The following is a 21,452-nucleotide window of genomic DNA, read 5'->3' as shown; positions in this document are numbered from 1 at the left end:
ATGACCTAACGCTAAGCCTCATTTGTTGGAGGTGAAATCTGTGTCCCAGCAATATAAATTATTGCATCAATTCCATAATGCAACTTAGTGAATGTTCTGAGACTTACTGCATTTAAACCATTAGACTACTTGCACTTTGTAGTCTTCAAATAGGCTAAATATTGTTTTAGTCTGCTTACGATGGTGTTAATTCACATAAAAGAAAACATGCAATAAATGAATCCTCACAATTTGTAATGCATTTGCCCTAACTGTAGAATCTTTGGAGGTTTTGAACCATCGCAAACCCTTGACTATAAGGTCGGTAAATCTTCTCCACCAAGAAAGGATTTCAGTGTAGTTCTTTACCCCTTTCTATGAAAATGACATCGAGATCTGATAAAACTTCCACTATACTAAAGCGATATCCAAGCTGATTGCTGCATCAGTGGTAGCCATTGCTACCTGCTTGCAATACAACTAAACCCTGCTTGTAGCTACTGCCTCATTCTCCTCAAATGATTCTGATTGGTCGGGTCCATTCTCAAACCAGGTTCAATCAGACTGGAGCTTTGAAAGACGGATCTGCCTTATGACAGACACAGAAAACTGACCAATCCAAATAGAGAGCATTCTTACACTTTGTCCCCTTCACATGTTAATGGAATGGGCAAAATATTAGGAACAATTTTAAATGTACTGCCTCAAGAAGACCACCACTATCTTTTAAAAGCTTCAGTTTCAAACATTCAGTGGAATGATCCTTCTGACCACATCGACATAACTGAACATGTAGAAGCTTTGTACACTTAGAATGTACAATGAAGCTGATGTTTTGGATTGCTTTAGATTGTATAGGTGGCCCTGATGTTATGGTTGATCTGCACATGAAGCCCTGTCTGCTTGTACAAGCTGTGCCTCCTGTGCTTTGTCAACTCTCTAATGCAATGTGAGATCAAACACTAGGACATCAGTATAACACTGCTGTAACTACAATGTGAAAGTACAAAGGCGTTATGACAGCAGAGCCTTGTCACAGCACTGCTGCAGACACACAACCTAAAAAGAACTTGTGTTGGAGGTATTTAAAATGTTTGCCTCCACTCAACATGCTTTTTCAAATGTCTTTCTGATGCAACTATTTTCCCCTGTTGGGCTATTGGGCACAGTTCATCTAAAAATTTAATTTTCAATCATGATCTGTACTGATTTGTTCCTAAAACACCTTCAAATGTACACACGCAAAGGTTTCAGCAGTACTAGCAGCTGCAATGTCTGAACTAGCCATGCCAGTTAAATGACAAGTGCTGTAAATCTGACTTCAGCTGCTGTAAAACAAAGTGCTTGACAACTCTCTGTACTTCTCAGACCATAAGCAGTTTTTCACAGTCCCCTGAGTGAATTGTGCTCCAATTCTCATAAGCAGTTGATTGATTGGTTCAGTTAACTGCTCACCAAAACTCTGAGCATGTTCACCTACCTTTAATAATCCAGAACATTCAGTCTCAACACTGAACTTGGATGGTCAGATGTCTTAATAAAGATGAGCTGATTATGTAATATATTTTAATCCAGGAAAGCTTCTCATTTTCTCCAGTACAAAATCTGCCTCTGCTATATAAAGATCAGACTGACATGCTAGTGGCTATATGACGCTAAAAATGATGTTCCTTTAAGGGAAATGGTTCCCTGTTCTGACAATCACTGCTGTTGAGCATAATTACCATCAAGTGTCTGTGATCACTGACTGTATTTAAGATGACAATACAGCCTTCATTACATCAAGTTGTTAGGGGAACCATAGTTTACAAACCATCACATTTTTTTGGATAACTCAATTTAGATCAGAAACTCAACAGAGAATGATAAACTACACTTCTAAGCATTTTTCATCTGGTTTAATAGAATGACAATAAAGGGGTAGTGGAGGACAATAAAATACTGATTTGATCATCAAGGTAATAATTTTAACCCTGATGATCAAACCATCCTATCAGTTCACCCAGACGAATCATGGCAACTGTAGACATGTTAGTACACGACTTTTGTCATTTTTGAAAAGAAAACAACTCACTGCTGTTCTTGTTCTTCTTTTAACCAAGAAATGTCATCAAGTTCTGATAAAACTTATGCTTTAGCAGCATCCAAGATAATCGCTTCTGCCATAATTGCACCGGCCTCTTGTTGCTGCTTGCTTATGTCTTGACTCCGGCACGCCTGAAAGGACTGCCCCTCAACGCTGATTGGTCCTGTCACTTTCTAACTGGGCCCAAATGGTTCAGACGGGAGCTTTGCAAGATGGATTTACCAGTGAGAAACACGGAAACGGGCGTAGCAATCTGCTTTGCAAGGTCAGTCAGGACCACAGTGAATCCTGTGTCGACAGAGTGCTAGTTGTGGCTACAGATGGGATCAAATTGTTGGTAGCCTCTTACAAAAACCATCAGACAAATAAACTAACTGTAATGTAACTAGCTCAGTCTGTAAGGACTTGGACTGTAAAGGGCAACACAAATCTGCAAATTTTAATGTAATAATCCCACAAGCTCAATAAAATTCCCTCAACCGTAATAGCAGTTTCCAGCTGCAAACATAAATTACTACATTTGCAGGGATTTACAACATTTGACAGGAGGTTAAAATCACAGTCTCTCAAAACTGTATTAACTTCCCACTAATTTACAGAAAACATGAGAAAATAAATGTTCAGTCAATGTATGTTAAAACATTTTTAGAAATGCCAGTAGGTTTAAGTCAGCTCAAGCTCGATTCACATCAAAAAAACATAGTCACAGTAATTTTTTTCCACCACGAAACAGGAAGTTATTTTCCCAGAGTCTTAAAACAGTGGTCAAGCCATGAATCTTGGCACACAATATTTGAATGAGAAGAGGAGAGGTTGATATCAATTTTAGAATATTCTTCTAAATCATCTATAATTTCCTCAGAGCACTATTTTGACACACTTTAATCCTCTCTGCTAAGATGACTAGTGTCTCAAGGCTCTGAAAAAACTTCCTGTTTCATGGTGAACAGAACAATTGCCATGTCTATGTAACTTGGGCTTAAGCTGACTTAAACTCACTGGCAGTTGTAAAAAGGCTAAAACAAAAGATGACCACAAGATTTAATTTTCATGCTCATATTTCATTGTGGATAAATATTAAAATTTTTGAAAAGCCAGAGACTTTTACCTTCGCACAAAATATCATCACTATTACATTTGAGGGAATTTTGTTATACATTTTCAAAAGTCAACTGCTTTTACATTAGTGGAAAATGTATAACATTTTTGGGATTATTAATTCAAAAACTGCATTTTTGTCATTTGTTTTAGTACATTTGTGGGCAGTTATTTTGTTTTCAGTTGCAACAAGGTTGCTGGTTTAAGTCCCACATCCAGAAATTGATCTGAAAGATGGAGAGGTGCCACTAAACTCCCTGATTATAGCTGAGGTGATCTTGAGCCAGGCACCAAACCCCATCACTCAGGCGGTGATCCTTTGTGAGCCGCAGGCTTCACTTGGTCGACTCTCCATTTGTCCATCTTCACAGGATCCTGTCTGTTCATGTGCATGTACTTCAGCCTATGTGTGTGCAGTGTATTCAACAACAGTGTAAAAAAATGAATTTCCCCTTGAGGGATTAATAAAGTATATCCTCTTCTTTCTTTATGCGTCACAAAAAAAGAAAATCCCCAGAGCATCTGCACTGTTTCTGTTTCTCTCTTGCTTCTGGGAAGGCAGCTGTGTACCAGTGCATGTTATATCTTCAGATGTGTCAGTGCACATTCGTTTCTAGCTAATTCAACTGGCAAGGTGGCAGAGAGAACAGAATTTATTTTGTGGAAATATCCCCCTTGCGTTGACCTTTTGGATGAAAGGGACAAGAACATCATGATGAAACTTAAGCTGTTACCGTATGCCTCTGCTCGGTTTTCTGTCAGATTTAAACCAGGCAGCGAAATGATTGTAGAATCAATGGCTGCATCCCTTTCAGAGAAATTAACCAGCAGGGGTAACAAGACTTGTGAAAGATTTTCATTTTTAGTAACACTAAACTACTCAACATTGCTGGATCTCTCAGTATGTAATGCAGTATTGTAACAAGCTACCTAAATGGCACTAGATGTATAAAATAAATTACCTTTAAAGTAATCTTATCTAACAACGGTGTAAATACTCAATGTAGAATGAAAGGGAGGGTTCATTTTAACCCCAGCATATTTGAAAGAGAAAGAAGAACCAGGCCAACAGCAGCTGTGACAAAATAAAAGTGATACAGTCTAGGCTGTACGCCATCTATAATCTAGCTTTAGAAGACAGAGATTACAGGGTGAAAATGCTGTAGACAGAGTAAAGGGACAAATGAGGGTAGAAAGGCATAAGGAGGGATGCAGAGGACTGAAAAAGTGAGGTAAAAGGGCCAGAGGTGGGAGGTGAAGGAGGGAAATAAGAAGGAGAAAAAGCATGCAAAGTCTGATCAATAGTAATTCTCCATGTCTGCATGGACAGTTATCTCTGTGGTTGTTTTGTTGCTCATCTTCTCCCCCTTCAGTTCTGATCTCTCTGAGCCCCTCTTCCCATATCCTGTCTCCTATCCCTCCTCTTCTTTTCTTTCTTACTCCACGCTCTCATCTCTGTCCTCTGCACCCTCTCAATTTCTCCCCCTCAGACCTTTTTCATTTTTCTCTTCCACCTCCTCTACAGCTCCATGATTGTGAATTCTCCCTCTGTGTTGCAAGCCTATCTTGCAAATACTGTGCTACAAAACACCACAAGGAAAGAGTAACAGCCAATGCTGACCTGATAGCTTTGGATTTTTATGATAAAGTTTGATGAAGCAGAAAGTAACACCAATGTTTGTGTGAAAATACAAGTCAACTTGGGCGTAACGATTTTTCATGTTTCAAGTTGTTTGCATCTTCTAAATGCCTAAAAGGTCAATAAATATGTCTGTGGATGAGTGCTTCAGGTATTTTTAAAGGTTGTGTGGATAAATTAGTATGTATATGTGTGCTGTGAGTGTGTGTCAGGGAGTCGTTGCTAATCCCCTGAACTCATTTGCCTAATTGGACAGTCTGCAGAGAGCCCCACATTGATCTGGGCCTGTTATGATTCTCCTCCCTATGAGCACTCACTTCTTTCTCTTCCTGTCTCGGTCTGTCCTCCCTCCTCCGTTCTTTTTCAAATGGCTCTGTGAATAATCAGCTTTAGCACCATGGACACTCTCATCCTGTATGGGCATTGTTAGCCATCCAAGAGTTGTTACAAGTTTGTCTTCAAGCCTGTGTTAAACATTTTATCCGATACTTAAAACAGTAACTTTGTGACACAGCCATCACTGTTTGCAATAACAGCAGCTGGACTTCAAATTTACAGACAGGAGTGGTAATATATCACATGAAGACAAACAAAGATTTGTTTGCATAGTTAAGTCAAGCTATGGTTATGGCTCAATAGGCCATTTAACTGGATCACTTGCTTGTTCCCCAGAGGAGAATTGAGTTATAGACTGAAGTGCATTCATCTCCACTATGCCACAGCTGCCCTAAATTAACAGCATTGGTAATTACCAAAATCATTTTTTATGTTTCTGCAATGGTTAATACACCAATATGTAGAAGCTCTTTAACCCAAATGATATTTTTCATGCAAAAATATCATTATTATTGTTATCCATAAATTTTCAAATGTACTGATTTACAAAAAAACCTGAAAAAATAGTAAAGCACATTAATATTTCTTGATTAATATGTCAAATTATAGTTATTTACTTGCATTCCTGAACAGAAAAATTAATTTTAGTGGTTGAATGTTATGCTTGATTAATTTCTGACTTCTCAGAGAAGCCAAGTGAGCTGGCTCCAATTTGGGTGAATTCAGTTTGAAATTCCTCACTCCTATTCAAAATGGTAAAACGTGGAGAGCTCACTGAAAATGAAAGAGTCTGGATTAAATGATGCTGAATGGTCTTTGAGATAAATATGACAGGTGGTCTAATAAATTTGTTAAGCACTGTATATACTATATTATGTGCATATATACTGCATCAGTAAATGTGTTTTCAAAGTCATTGTGTTTGTAAAAATGTGAGAGAGTAGGCTTTGTGCTTTTGGGGTGCACCAGATTTTAAGTGGACATCTTTGAGTAAAGAAAACCTAAAAATTCTTCATCATTAATGCCATAACTGGACTTTGAAATAACTTTTAGTTGTGACTAATACATCAAAAAATGTTACCCTCTCCTCCTCCTGTTCTGTCCTGTTAGAATAATTTGTTTCTGAGTCCTGTGAGTCATAAAACAACATCTTAGAGATGACAGGATACTTTGCTTCAATAAGCCTGATAAGGAAGCTGAAGGATGTCTCCCCTTTTATCTACTTTAAGAAGACAGCAATTAGTTGAATCTGCAAATGAAAAGGTGATGCTCTTTTCAGGAGATGACAAATCAAATCAGTGGTCACGATGACAAAATCAATGGCCTCTCTTGTTTATCATTTGCTGACCATGATCTTAATATTGCCACTGAGAGCTGCACATCACACTGCTCCCCAGGTGACTAGATAAATGGTTGTGGATGACTGTGAGTGATTTTGAGCCCAGAGGGAAACACAGAGCAGTATTAATCCTTCTCAGTGTCTCTGAGTGTCCACTGAGGGAGAGAGAGAAATAAAAAGACTGTTAATTAATTACTTCAACTATTCATCTCCACCACCCACCACTCTCCCCCCTCTCCCCCTCTCTCTCTCTCTCTTCCTCTCTCAGCAGGAGTCAGTTGATAATGAGGTGTGGTGTTGTCAGAATCACAGCCCGTGCTCATCCATCCAACATGCTTAGTAAGGGGGCATGGCACACAACACTGTCTGCAGCATGCACACATACTGTACACAGCGACACGTACACACTCACACAAGGTCACGAAGAGAAAAATGTCAGGATGTGCACCATTGCACACAGGCTGAAGCACACAGAAGACATGAAAAACATCTTATACAATACTTAGAAATGGGAGTAAGCTTGGAGAGAGCTTGAGCACATGACTGTCCATGAGTAAATGCGCTACACACAGGAAAAAAAACTGTCAGTGTTGCTGCGGCCTTTTGTGATAAGATGCTGATATTACATGCAGTGATCATCAACTGACAGCCAAAGGGCCCCATCAGACCCCCCACAGCTTCCAATACGGCTCCCAGAAGATGAAAAAATCAGAAAATGTGAGAAGGAAACATTAGTTTTAATATCTAGGGCATCTTTTATCTTTAAATCCCCACTGCTATTAACCCAATACCAAAACAACTACAACTGAAACAGTTTTATCAGAAATGACCTCACATTTGATCCATATTGAAAATCCCCCGACTGCCATTATTAGAAGCTACCACTCTCAAAAAAGCTTGGATTGCTGAGCTGGTTGTTCACTAAATAGCAGAAATCTAGAATCTGTGAATCTGAAACAACTCCTCTTTTATGACTCAAATTTTACATGTGCCTTAGCCTGTCTACAAAATAAAGTTTTTAAATGGTTTCATTTATCAAGGGAATAAATCCATCCAAACCTATCTGGCCTTATGTGAAAAGAAATTGCCCCCTAAACCCAATTACTGAGCAAAGGGTTTTTCAGCCAGTTTACAGTCACACCAAAACATCTCAATTAGATGACTTGAGACTGACTACATCCCTCCAAAACCTTTGTTGTGCTTTTTAAGCCATTCAGAGGTGGGCTTGCTGGTGTTTCGGATCATTGTCCTGCTGCATAACCCAAGTGTGCTTGAGCTTGAGGTCATGAACTAAGGACCAGACATTCTCCAGGATTTTCTAGTAGAGAGCAGAAGTCATGGTTCCATCAATTACAGCAAGTCATCGAAGTCCCAACACAACATTTCATCAAAAGAACATCACACACCACCACCATGTTGTTGGTATGATGTTCTTTTATGAAAAGCTCTGTAAGTTTGATGCTAGATGAAATGGAATGCACACCTATCAAAAAGTTCACCTAATGTTTTTGTCAGTTCACAGAATATTTTACAAAAGGTCTTGGGGATCACAAAGTCAATTTTGGTGAATGTGAGATGAGCCTTTGTGTTCTTCTTGGTCAGCAGGTTCTAGTCTTGGAACCCTCCCATGATGCCATTTTTGCCCAGTCTCTTTCTAATCCTTGAATCACGATCACTGACCTTAACTGAGTCAATTGATGCCTTCAGGTTGTTGTTCAGGGTTCTTTTGTGACCTTCTGGGATGAGTTGTTGATGTGCTCTCAGAGTAATTTTGTAGGCTGGCCACTCTTGGGAAGGTTCACCACTGTTCCAAATTTTCTCCATTTGTGGATAATGGCTGTCACCATGGTTCGCTGGAGTCCCAGTGCCATAGAAATGGCTTTGTAACCCTATGTCGTATACGAGGCAGCTGTGACTCAGTAGTTAGTTGTCTCACAGTTGGAGGGTTGTCTATTTTGTATTCATTTGTGTTATCTATTTAAGTGTGACAAATATTTTAAAAAAAAGGAAAGACAAGAAATAAGAGAGATGGCAAATACTTTTCCACAGCACTGTATTTTCAGAACACTTAGCCTAGCCTATCAACCAACAGGACCACAATAAATAAACTCTGAATTCTGTCATACAGTGCTTAAAGGCCCCAGCATGTCAAATAATCCACTCATGATGTCAAAGTCACAATTTGGTTGATAAAAGACAATGAAGACCAACAATTTTGTCTTCATTTACTTCCACTGCACAGCGTTTCACTCAAAGTTCTGGAGGCTATGGGCAGATTTTTTAAACTGGAGATAACACAGAAGTGAAATCTGAACACTGTAGTTAAACAAGCTGCATGGAAAGCACCTCAACTGAGAAAAAGTGGCTAGAAAATGACGTTAATAAACTAATGACACCAAAGCTGCATAAAATATAGTATAGACAAAGATGATAAATTAAAAGGCTATGAGTCTGGACCTGCAGAGAAGGCCTTGCTGGTCTTGATGGCTCACCACCGAGCTATTGTAATGCTTCTTGAAGTTCATTATTTGAATCATTAATCAAGGCTCAAGGCTGCATCTGTCAGTTGAATATCTGAATCTTTTTAGGCTTCATGATCATACACAGAGCACTGCAGGAGTAATAACATGGTGAGATGTGGAAGACCACAAAGTGAGTCTCTTATGTTTTCTGTTCATAAGGTCTTTAACAGGAACTGAACCATTCAAAGAAAAAACTTAATTAACTGATTAAAACACTCAATGAAGCAATCAAAAAACACATTTTTTTGAGTTCTTTGTTGAACATAGGACAACAGGAGGGACTGTCAGCTGAGCCACTGCTGGTTTGTCAAGCTGTTTTCACACATACTCTGAAATCTTCTTGAAAATTTCAGGCAGGCTGCATCTCAAATCTTCCTGAGTTGTTTCTTTACACATATACTTCACAGCTATAGACTTTACTGAAGGCAAAGCATGATGTCAAAGGAAGGATGCAGAAATGCAGGATGAAGCAATAATAATAATAATAATAATAATAATAATAAAAAGCTTTATTTGTATAGCACCTTTAAAAGCCAAGGTTTACAAAGTGCTTTGACAATAAGCAGAATCCCAATTACAATAAAGCATCAAACACAATCAGCAGAACACAAAGAGGACGACAAAATGCCAACAAAAGCAGAACCCACAAAAACTCTGCCTGCACTGTAACATCCAACATCATAAAAACCCAGTAGAACATTATAAACATGAAATCGTGTAAAGTTAGAAAGACATCAAAACTGAAACATTCCAGAATTGAAGTGGAACCAATAATAAAAACCCAGAATAACCTAGACCAATCCAGACAACACGGAACCAACTGCATAAAAAGAGGCCTAAGGACCAGAAATTTAAGAGTATCTAAAATATTAAGAAGAGACAGAAGGGAAAATGAATCAAAACAGTAAGAAGGAGAATAAAAACAATTACAATTTGTAGAAGTTAATAAGTCAAAATACAAAAATTAAAATTCTAGACAGAGAGGGATATTAATCATAATAATAATCATAGTCATAGCAATTATGATAGTCAGGTAAAACCGATATAGCAGCAAAATTGGGGGGGGGGCTCTAAAAACCAAATAGGAGAAGTGGAGATATCGCAATAAGAATCAAAAAGCAAGTCAGATGGTCTGATGTTATGACAACAGTTGTTGCCTTTATATTAATGCTGTGTGCAGTTCAGCATATTCACCTGTTGAACAAAAAGCCAGAAAAGGATGAACTCATGAACAGAAGCCATAGGAAGCAGTTTCATTATGTGCATAGAGATTGCGCTGGTCACACACCAGCAGCAGAACATAAACACCACACTCTTACTTGTCCTTGCACTTCTGTGTCCACACACTGACTCACTTTACACAGGAATTTAGTAGGAGGCTAGCAGGGAAGAGCACAAGTAAAATCTAGGTGAAAATTTCAACTACTTTCGTTGACACTTGCAGTTTATCTAAAAAAGGGAAATTTTTCAAGATTTTTTGAGTGTTAGGTCTATTTAAAATAGGCTTGTGTTGTTTATTTTAGCATCTCTTCAGGGCTCATTTTTGACATCATTTTTCACTGGTGGTGAATTATCCTAACCTTGAAAAGCAGATAGATTAACAGATTTCATTTCTCTCGTAAAGGGGATCCATGAAACGCCTCAAGCTGATATGCTTGCTCCCAGTCAGAGTGACCAAACCAATCAGCGTCGTTTGAGAAAGAGGCGGTAATGCCTGTTCACACTTTTCTTATTTGCTGTCCTATTTGACTTTTGTTATTCTGGAGATGTTGAAGTGTCTTTCATGAGCAAATTTACAAAAAATTGTGAGAAATACAGTACTGCACAACAGGTTTGTGGTAAAAAATTTATGCTGAAATAAGGCTTGTAATGGCGCATAAGCCTGCCTGAGGGTACCATCTGGTCATAAGGAGGACTGACAGAACCCACACCATGCTGTAGATGCTCTTGCATATTAGCAGGGGCATGGGAAAATAATATGCTAAAAAAATAACCAAGTCCACATCTTTAGGGTGGAGTAAGGGGTGGCTGTGGGAAGTAAGCATGGCCTCGGGTACTGTCCAGGCAGGTAGTAGTGTTGCCACAAGCAGCTGGTTATGCTGTGGATGTCCTAAAATCAGAAATCTGCTGGCTGTTTCTCGGCTTGTCTCCAGAGGTGAAAAGACCTGGACATAAGAAATGCCATTGAGCTTGACCTTGAGCGACCCACATGTGTGTCAACATGTGTTGGAACGGACTCTGGTAGCCCCCCCCCATCCTTAGTGGCCTACACGCCCAACACTTATACATATGACAGTATGTTATGGCTGCCTGTTGAGCTCTGGCTATGTAGTTTACTCCTTTATTGCTCCGATTGGCCTGCAATGAATGTGACAGACAGAATGGATGTCCAACCTTGCTACAGTTTTTTTTTTCAAAGATTTTACACTTCCAAAAAAACATCTATAGGCTGTTGCCAAGTTGAATGTGAAGTATATTTCATGCCATGCATATTGAACACAGTCTAGCTGGTATGTCAGGACAGAATTTCACGTTTGTCCCTCCTAAGTAACATAGCAGAAAGTAAAATAAATAAAGGGCTGCAAGAAGGTTCCTGCTTGGAACAGGGCCTTTCTGTTCAGAATTTGCATGTTCGTCCTGTGCATGCATGAGTTCTTTCCAACAGACCAAAAGCATGCTTATTAGGTTAACTGGTGACTCTGAATTACCTTTAGGTATGGGTGTGAGCATGTCTGGTTGTTTGTCTATATATTTTAGCACCGTGATTGACTGGTGACCAGTCCAGGGTGTACCCTGCCTATTGCCCAATGACAACTGGAATTGGCTCCAGTCCCCCGTGACTCAGAATGGGGTAAGTGGTGTAGATAATGGATGGATGGATGGAAAATGAACTAAACAGGGAGGATAAACTTTTTCTGATGTTCCTTTTCCAGGCTGCAGGGATTACCACTACCTTTAGCTCAGCTTCTTTCTCAGCTTACAGAAAACAGATGACTTAAATCCTTTATCTAGTTTAATTACACAGTAAAACAATGGTGATCGGACTTAAGTAAACAGAGAGCTGTCTGCTGGAGATGATTACTACCCACCCAACAGCTGGAGATTATGGAAGACTAAGAATGTTTCACAATGCAGGTAAAATATGAGACTTTCATGCAGAGAGAATCATGAGCTTGGCTTGTTGTGCTAAAGGTAATTTAAGGAAAAAAGTGTGTATAATTCCTCCTCCCAATTTAAAATATCTCTACTCTTCTACATCCTTTAAGAATTACCCCAATCTATCCCACTATTCATCTCTCTCCTTCCCTTAGAACTCCTCTTCTTTCCTTTCTCCTTCCTATTTTTTGACAGTAACTCCATTCCAGCTCGTTTCCCACCTCTCAGCATATCATAATCTCTTCTTTCCTCTGCGCTCTCTCCCCATTTCAGAAGGGTGAAGGGTAAGTGAAGATCGTTGGTTCCCAGTGGAGAGGCCCAGACATCGTGGGTGTGTATCAGTGCGTGTGTTTGTGTGCGCCACATCATTGCTCATCTCTGGCAGCCTGGCTGGCTGTTCCCCGAGCTACAAGCTACAGAATAAATACACTTTAAATCACCACGCACTCCCACACACAACCATATACACACATACAAGCAGCCTGCTCCCTGACAGCACTTTGCTGCAGTTAAATGAGGGGTCTGGGGAGTTTGCTGTGAAGCCTTTGGCTACTCTCTCTCTCTCTTCCTGTCACTCCTCTCACATGGAAAGATACCATGAAGTTATGACATGCAGACTGTATAACGGGATGTTCAATGTTGGATAAACATGATTCTTTTCACTGAACAACCAAACCAGGATCATAAAACCAATGTGTGACTGTCCAGAGAGAGTACTGACTCAGTGCACAACATGGCAAAGCGACATGGATCGAGATGGATCAACAAGATCCAGATGACAACTTCATTTAAGGCTAAGGAAGCCCCGAAGTTCCACAGGGTTCATACACTTTTAAAAAGGCCAACATCAAGCAATTTCAAGCTCTTTCAAGGGTAATTTTTAAACTTTTCCAGCACCTTACAGCATTTGCAATATCTGTGTTTGCACAACTACATATAAACTTAAAAATCCCATTCCCCTCACTGTCAAACAAAAACAGATATGCTTAAAATGTCCAAAATAATGTTTGTAAAAGTAGTCGATAGATGATTGATGATTTAAAGCAGAACATACCTAAGGCCATATAAAACATTAGACATTAAAGATCAATGAGTTTACTCTGTTATCTGAAAGACTTTAGCATATTTCATTTTCTATCTGTTCAGTCTGATTGCTATTTTTTGTTATGAGAGGCTTACAATTACAATTTAAGGCACTTTATACAAAATCCAGGCACTTTTCAAACCTTGAAACAGTAAAAGTAAAGCTTTTTCATGGATTTCATGCAACCATGCTGACCCTTATCTCAAAAAACGTTGGTGACTTGTTTCCCTCTGGAAAACTGTATCTCTTTCTTTCTTTCTTTTCACTCTGTCACATCATCTGTGAAGAACCTATTTGTTTCTTTCACCTCTCAGTAAACCTCACAGAGTATTTCCTTATTTGCCACAAAAATCCTTCAGCTTCTTACTTTCCAGAGCTGAGCATCAACTTTTAATTAGTGCTACCCCTCCAAGTTGGATGACTCAGCAAACTAGTCAAACTGCAGTCTATATCAGTTGTAGAAACCAAGACTGGGTTGGGGGAATATATTGTTATTCTGAAATTATGCAAAATCAGGCAAAAAACAGGGTAAAAAGTGAAAAAATGTGCTTTGCAGAGGACTAACCTGCTGTGACATAACTCCAGAGATGCACAGATCATAAGATTGCCTACAAACCTTTCTCTTGACATACGAACAAGAACGTGTGTGAGGGAAAATTGATGATGGAGTTGGTCTCAAAAACTGATGAAACACTGGCATAACTCAGTGATTGAATCGCTTTCCAGTTATCGCTGTAATAATCAGATCAAAATTGGTCACAGTAACCATGATCTTGAGTTATGAAAAACTTCCTTTGACATTCACCTAAGATGATTCAGCAGCTGTAATTTCCATGTCCTGTAAGGTTTCCTCCATTCTTCCATCCATACATCTTTTTCTGCTTATCCGGGGCTGAGTTGTAGTGCCAGCAGGCTAAGTGAGCCAACCCAGTTACCCCTCTCCACTGTGCCATTTCCAACTCCTTCTGAGGGATCTGGAGGTGCTCCTTGGTCAGGTCATATAATCCCTCCAGCAAATTCTGGGTCCTCCCTGAGGTCTCCTCCCAGCTGGATGTGCCTGGAACACCTCCAAAAAGAGGCGCCTGGGAGGCATCCTGACCCTCCGGATGTCTGAACCCCTCACCCTATCTCTAAGGCTGAGCCCAGCCACCCTCTGGGGAAAAGTCATTTCAGCTGCTTGTATCCACAGTCTTATTCTTTCGATCACTACCCAGAGTTCATGACTAAAGGTGGGGGTTAAGCTTTGCCTTTCAGCTCAACTCCTTCACCACAAAAGACCGAAACAACACCCGCAGTCCTGCTGACGCTGCATGAATCCGCCTGTCAATCTCAGACTCTCTTTTACCCTCACTCGTGAACAGGAGCCTGAGATACTTGGACTCCTTCACCTGAGGCAGAGAGGGACCAGTCCACCTTTGTCTGAGAGAGAACACTGGTCTAGGGTCGGGGTATTATCAACTGCCGCTCAGTATTTATTGGTGCCAATGCCAGCAAAATATGCCCAGTCTCACATACCATGGCTTCCTGTATATAAACAAGTGGGAAATATGACGGCAGGACAGGAAACTGGCAGAAAAATTGAACTGCTAAGGTGCATTTGGGCGGAGTACTGCAGAGTTATGTGGACATACCAACACATGAGTATGTAGAGCTCACACTGGTGTAGGTAACCATAGTGAAGCTAAGCACAGATTGGAACCGAAGTGTAAACCAGACTTTATACTTTAACTAAAAACATCCTTTATTACATCAACTGCTCTTTTCTGTTTGGATTAAAAAAAAGAAAAACTCTCCCAGCATGTTAGATCTGCCTCCACATCCACCAGGATACTCGATCACTCTCCATCTTCTCTGCAGTGGGCGTGGGTGCAGGTGGTGAAAGCCCCCCCCCCCCGCCTCTCTCTACCTACTGTTTCTCTCTGTGTCCATTAAACTGCATAATTCAAACCAGTGGACTGTAGATTTGGTATAATCTAATGTAAGCAGGCACAGGATGGCTCTGCTGTTCATACTATGTAGGCTCTATTTTGTGGGTTTAGAAGAGCTCCTTCTAATTGAAGAGTCTGCAGCCATACAGAGACTTTCAGAACCAGAAGTTTATATCTGTCTAATGATGTTAAAATAATAATGATGCTGGACTGTGATCTGTCTACTCATTCTTTAAATATGTATGTACTCCAACTGTGCCAACAAATAAATGAAACAATAATATCTGACAAAGTGGCATTATGCTGCACACAGGAGAAAACACAGAAACACACACATGGACTATATATATCCCTGACCCAGGGCTGTCAGTGCATCTTGTCCTCATCCTGCTCTGTGTCCTTCCCACAGTGAAACATCAACTAGGTTAACTGCAGATAATACGACACAGCACTGCTGTCCTCAACGTCTTGTCTTTCTATGCACCCATCTGTTTCTCTCTGTTATTACTCTGAGTATTCTGGAGGAGTTGATGTTCAACAGACTTCACTACTGTCTCACCCTTTAAAGACCAAGTGATCATACAAGGTACAACCGAGGTAACGATCAACAAAATAAGAAAAACTAACAAAAAGGGAAACTAAGTAATAGTGTGCTGTTTTTGTGTTCCTAGAAGCACTGCTAAACTGATAATGGTGGGACTGGAAAACTAATACAAATGGGAAAATCCTTTGAAGTACAGAAGCTAGAGTAGAGCAACAAATCCCAACTTAATGAGAGATTGAAGTCAGTTTTAATGACTTATAACCATTCTGGTCCATGGAGCATAATTACTGCATTAATTTCTTTAACTGCATTAATCTCATACTTTATTGTCTCTTTTAGCACATGTTGGTTTGGTCACTGCAGAGTCTCCCTCCAGGTAAAATAAGTCCGCCACTGCTCCTTAATGTCTCATTTCACTGTAAAAAAACTCAGACATCTCAGTAGACAACTCAAAAGTCACCTGCTCCATGTGTTTTCAAACATTTACCTTTTTACTGATCACTTATTTTCTTTTCAATCCATCATCACTCATTTTTATGTGGTTAAGTTCATGTCATAATCTTTGAAGTTCATAATTGTTTTCAAAATAAAAGCTGGACTTTTTCTCAACAGGAAAACAGGAAAAAAAAGTTCAAATTTGAAATAGGGTGATTAATCATGATTAACCACAGAAAGTCTTAATTTCAAGAAGAAAAAAATACATCAGAAAGGCCTTAATTTGATAAATCTAATAAATATGTGCCTCTGGAAATGATGAAAAACTATTTTTTAATTCTGGTGTAGCCAGCAGCAAGGTTATTATAGTTAACTAAAACTAACTAAATAACTAAAATTATAACGTAAAAATCATTTTACTGAAGCAAAACTAATTAAAAACTAAGTTTTAAAAGGTTTTACTACAATGAAATAGAATTGGGGACAAAATCTCCTTAGTTTTAGTCTTTTACACTAGCATACCGACTGACACGAACACCCAGGCCTGGAGGGAGTAAAATTACTTGATTTGATTGAAGACAACTTCACACAATGGTAATTTTAGGTTTTGAGTTGCATATAGTTGAATAGTTAAACTAAAATATGAAAAACACTTTTGGGTCTCACTCTTGGCAGGTATGCTGAAAAAACTAATACTAAAATGAATAAAAACTAAACTAAAATGAAGCATTCTTGCAAAATAAAAACTTAAATTAAACTAAAAAACAGCAGTTAACAGTTAAAACTGAACTGAAAATTAAAACAAAAGGTGAAAACTAAATTAAATATAAAACTGATGAAAAATCTAAAAATATCCAGCAGTTAGTGTTAAATGATTTCCATCAAATATTTTCCATTTCCCCGGTCTGTTTGCCCAGGATGAGGACTAAAAGTGGAGTCCCATCTTTTCTAGCACGGAGCATTCAGCAGCTAATCAAACTCTGATAATTCAGAATAAATTTGGTACACTAGTCCTGATTAAACTTGACATTATCAACCTGTTACCAGGCAGTCCTTCACAAGACATCTTAGCAACTCAATTCATTGAGTCTGTTCCGTGTTATTTTGTGCTGTCCTGTGTTCGTGTTCATGTGTATATTTTCAAGCTCTACTTGCAACACAAATTCCCTACATTCATTTATATTGTCTGCTGTGTTGTTAAACCCCAGCAACCAAGGCATTTAAGAGCAACAGAGTATGTTTTATAGCTGTAGGCTAAATTAAGCCTGCCATGTCTGATTAAGATGGCTGGTTTAGTAGGGAAAGATAAAAAAAATGGGCAAGTTCATCAATATTTATCACAGATTAGATAAAGAAGCCTTTATAAATTAATGTGATTTCTATTTGGTTAGGTTTATCTGCGAACATTTAATGAAGTGAATGTGTCCAATGCTTTTACAGTTTATTAGGACTGTCGAAAGATTAAAAATTTGAAGCGATTAATCTGAAAGTTTTTGCACATAATGTACTTTAAAATTCCACTTCTCTGCATTTTAAACTGTCTGTGTGTCTTTTGGACTTCTCTGTTGTTTTAAACCCAGGGTGACTGACCTCCTGTTTAGATAAAGACCTGCTTTTACAAGTAGATCAAAGATTATGAAATGAAAAAAGAAACATGTATGGATTGAAAAGGGCAACATAATATGGAAGTTAAGAGCTATACCGTGTGAATTTCACACAACTCTAAATCCTCTAAAGAAAAGCTGAAGTAAAAAGAATTCAATGAATCACTGAAATGTGTAGAAACAACTGAGCTAAAGCTTCTTCATTACAAAACTTTGATCCAACACCTATTGCTGATGAACCAGGCTGATGTGTTCCTAGAGACTCTGCTTTATGTGCTTTGAAATCAGGTTCGTAAAAGTGTCAGGAAACTCTGTTCATGACCTCATATCAATGTCAACAGTCCACTGTGCCTGTAGAAACAACATACCGCAAACACAATGAACTCTCATCTCTCGTAGCTAAATATTGAATATATGAAAAAAACGTGCTGTTGTATTTTCTATCATCATTTATAAACGCTGAAAATTGTTTTCACATTTATGCACCTCCTTTGTAGTCGGTTGTTCCATTTCACAAGTGAACGCAGTGCATGGTGGGATATTCATCATACCCCTTGGTTTCAAGGGCGGTCCAGGAAAATCTTCCTTTCAAGGGCTATGTAGCCCTTGGCTCTTAGCCCTAGCCCTCCATTCAACGGAGAATTGGGCTGTCCCTTCACCTGACCTGAATGTGCAAAACCAAGAGAAAGGGCTAAGATAAGGGCTAAGGGCTAGAAATGGGATTGACCCTAAGTCATATGTTGCTTTTTTTGTATTCAACTTTCTTCACTGACAGCCAGATGATCAATTGTCTGCAGTAACAAAGTGCTCAGAGATTTTGCTGTGGCCCTCAAATCGGGCAAAAACTGCAAATTAAATGTCTGTTTTAGCTCCTCTGCTGTTTTAGTTTACTGTAAACATAAAGGCACAAAAATTCCAAGCTGAGCCTTATCCTGGATGCACTTTTCAAAAATAAAGTAACAAATAACTGCAGTAAGAGAGCAAATCCTTAAGTCCTGTGTGGCATTTTGAAATATAACACTATTACAGAAACTTCAGCGGAAAAAAGGCCTCGGGTGTTTTGAAAGCTTTCACAGTAATTTTCTGGGCTAGCCTTACAGAGGGAAAGTGGATGACACGGCCACTGTTGTAACGCCAGGCTTAATAACACTTCTGGAAAAAGGAATAACTTCCAGAAATAATGATCTTCTAATAAACTTAATAACATTTAAGTTAATTAGAGCATTTTATAAAGTACAAAATGGGTAATTCAGCATCAAATAAGTCCTAAAATTCCTTGAAAATGTAGATTGGGTAATGTGAATTAAGCATACAATCTCCAGAGATATCACCAAGGGAGAATGACAGTCTTATCAAACTGATTTATTCTCTCCTCAGTGTTTGGGTAGACCTCCTTTTTGCCTTTTCTTTAGCTGCCCTCTGTGCTGCAGCTTTTATCTTTGAGGCATAAGGGCTATTTTCTCATTTAGAGAAAAGAAAGGAGAAAGAAGAAGAATGAAAGAAGAAAGAAATAAAATCAATACCTCTATCTTCTTTCTCTCTGTGCTTTTTTAAATCCTCCAAACAAACCCAGCAGTGCTCAGCCTGAATAAGGACAGCTGTCATTGTTAGGAGGTTATGCTATTAATAAACCTGACGTGCATGTATAAAAGATCAGGCGGTGACATTTTCACAAAAATAACTGGTTCTTCTCCATCACTAAAGTGGGCAGTTCACAGTGCGAAGGGAGAGCTGACATGCAAAGAAATTAAAAGTACTGGCCTGAGGCGTTTTTCAGGTAGCCGTTGGAGTCCACCGTGGTGTACATGACATACGGGCCGGGCTGGTTTACACCAAAAGGCTGCAAAAACACAAACAAAAGAAAATGACACATTTTGACATGTTGCAAGTTTGTTTTCACATCAGCTGTCTGTCAGTGAGGGTGAAAGAGGACGGGGGAGAACAAAAGGGAGGGGTGGGGAGAGAGTACAGCAGAGAGAGAAAGTGGGCAGACAGACAGACCCAGACCAAATAGGACCCACCGCCACCACAGCGACCTTGAGCATTTTTTTTGTTTGTTTTATTTTCAATAGGTGACACGACAGGCGTCTGACCTAGCTGGCTGGAATCTGACTGAGCATAAATGAGTGTGACGGCTGCGTGTTTGTGCCCCTGTGTGGGCGGATACGGAGAGGCTGTCTTATCTCTTCATTATGAAAGGATGACAACTAATGAAGAGATCTGTCGAGCCATCCTTCGCTTCACATCAGCTAATCATGAGCATGGTACACGCGCAAAAACATACACACTGCAGGAGAGACTTGGCCCTTTGTGCTGTGACATTCGGCAGTCGGGTGAGAGAGGAATAGAAATGAGGTCAAAAAAAGGAAAAGGAGAGAGAGAGGGGGAGGAAGATGAGAAAGCCACAGAGCTGCAGATTAGTGGGCTCAAAGAAACACAGAGGAAGAGAGGTGTGACTAAGACGACGAGGAGTGGGAGAGTGAAATGAAAAGATAGAGAGGGTGATGGATGGGAGAGGAGAGGGGTAGAAACAGCCGCAAGCTCCACTCGTCTACTGCATTCATCATGCCTTTCAGTTAGACAACAAGCGGGTGGAGGAGCAGACAGACAGAAAGCACAAACAACTCTCATCGCAGCAGCCTCTTGTTGATGTCAAAGCTAATGTGTTTTGCAAAGGGCTTTCCACTGGTGAAAGGTTGGACGATGAGTGATGCGTGGCCGCTGTATTTCTGTCACATTTCTCTGTCCGCCCACATGCGATCATCAGATGTGAGCCCTCTGAGAGAAATAAAAGGTGCTCAAAGCTAACTGCTTCATAAATTGATGGCTACATTTGAATTGAGAAGTGGATCGTAGTTTAAGAGCTCAAACTGATAAAATGAAGCAGATCTCCTAATGTGGGCACAGACTAAAAATATGAGAATTGGACACAGCCACAAAGTTGTCAAAAGTGCCTTTGGTTGTGTCACTATTTGGTTAGTGCACACCCTGTTTTTTTGACATGTTGTGTTTCTGTTGGATACTGGTGGATACTCACTACTACGCCAATTAAAATGTCAGTCCCAGGTTGCCATGCCATAACTGTTACAGCAAGACAATCCCTGACATGTTGTATTAAGTGGTTGTCAAGCCAAGCTGGTAAGCTGGTGAGCTTTCCTGGTTGCATGGCCAATCGCTGATGAAAAGAGGGAACTGCTGTTTCTAGTTTAGAGGGGGGTAGGTGTTATAGAGGATGATAGCAGCACTGGAGGCAGTCTTATGATGAGTTGTTTGGGGGTCACTGGGACAGAAGTTTCTGTTTTCTTAGGTCAAGTCTACTGTGCTGTAAAAAAGTATTTGCCCCCTTCCTGATTTCCTATGTTTTGCATGTTTGTCACATTCAAATGTCTCAGATCACCAAAGTAATTTTAATGTTAGAGTAAATACAAAATGCATTTTTAAAATGTTAATTTCATTTATAAAGGGGAAAAAAGTCTTCCAAACCTGCCTGGCTCTATGTGAAAAAGTAATTCCCCCTAAACCTAATAACTGGTTGGTCTACCCTTGGCAGCAACAACTGCAAGCAAGCCCCAGAACATAATACTACAGGTATAATATTCTTTAAAGAAATGCTGAGTTAGTTTTATGCCAGACGTAAAGGAATGCACACCTTCCAAAAAGTTTAACTTTTTTTTCGTCGGTCCATAAAGTATTTTCCCTAAA

The 21,452-nt window shown here is 39.5% G+C and overlaps 1 protein-coding gene across 1 annotated transcript in view; it reads right to left on the bottom strand.

The window, feature by feature from the left end:
* Window positions 1-21,452, bottom strand: part of itfg1 (integrin alpha FG-GAP repeat containing 1) — a 279,079-nt gene that overhangs the window by 47,248 nt on the left and 210,379 nt on the right. Inside the window, exon 14 of the mRNA XM_041793923.1 lies at window positions 19,512-19,590. Within this exon, the coding sequence (XP_041649857.1) occupies window positions 19,512-19,590 (79 nt within the window). The remainder of the gene's footprint in view (window positions 1-19,511; window positions 19,591-21,452) is intronic.

The sequence above is a fragment of the Cheilinus undulatus genome, linkage group 1, assembly GCF_018320785.1.
Source record: "Cheilinus undulatus linkage group 1, ASM1832078v1, whole genome shotgun sequence".
Lineage (NCBI taxonomy): Eukaryota > Metazoa > Chordata > Actinopteri > Labriformes > Labridae > Cheilinus > Cheilinus undulatus.
This window is presented reverse-complemented; position numbering and strand designations above follow the sequence as displayed.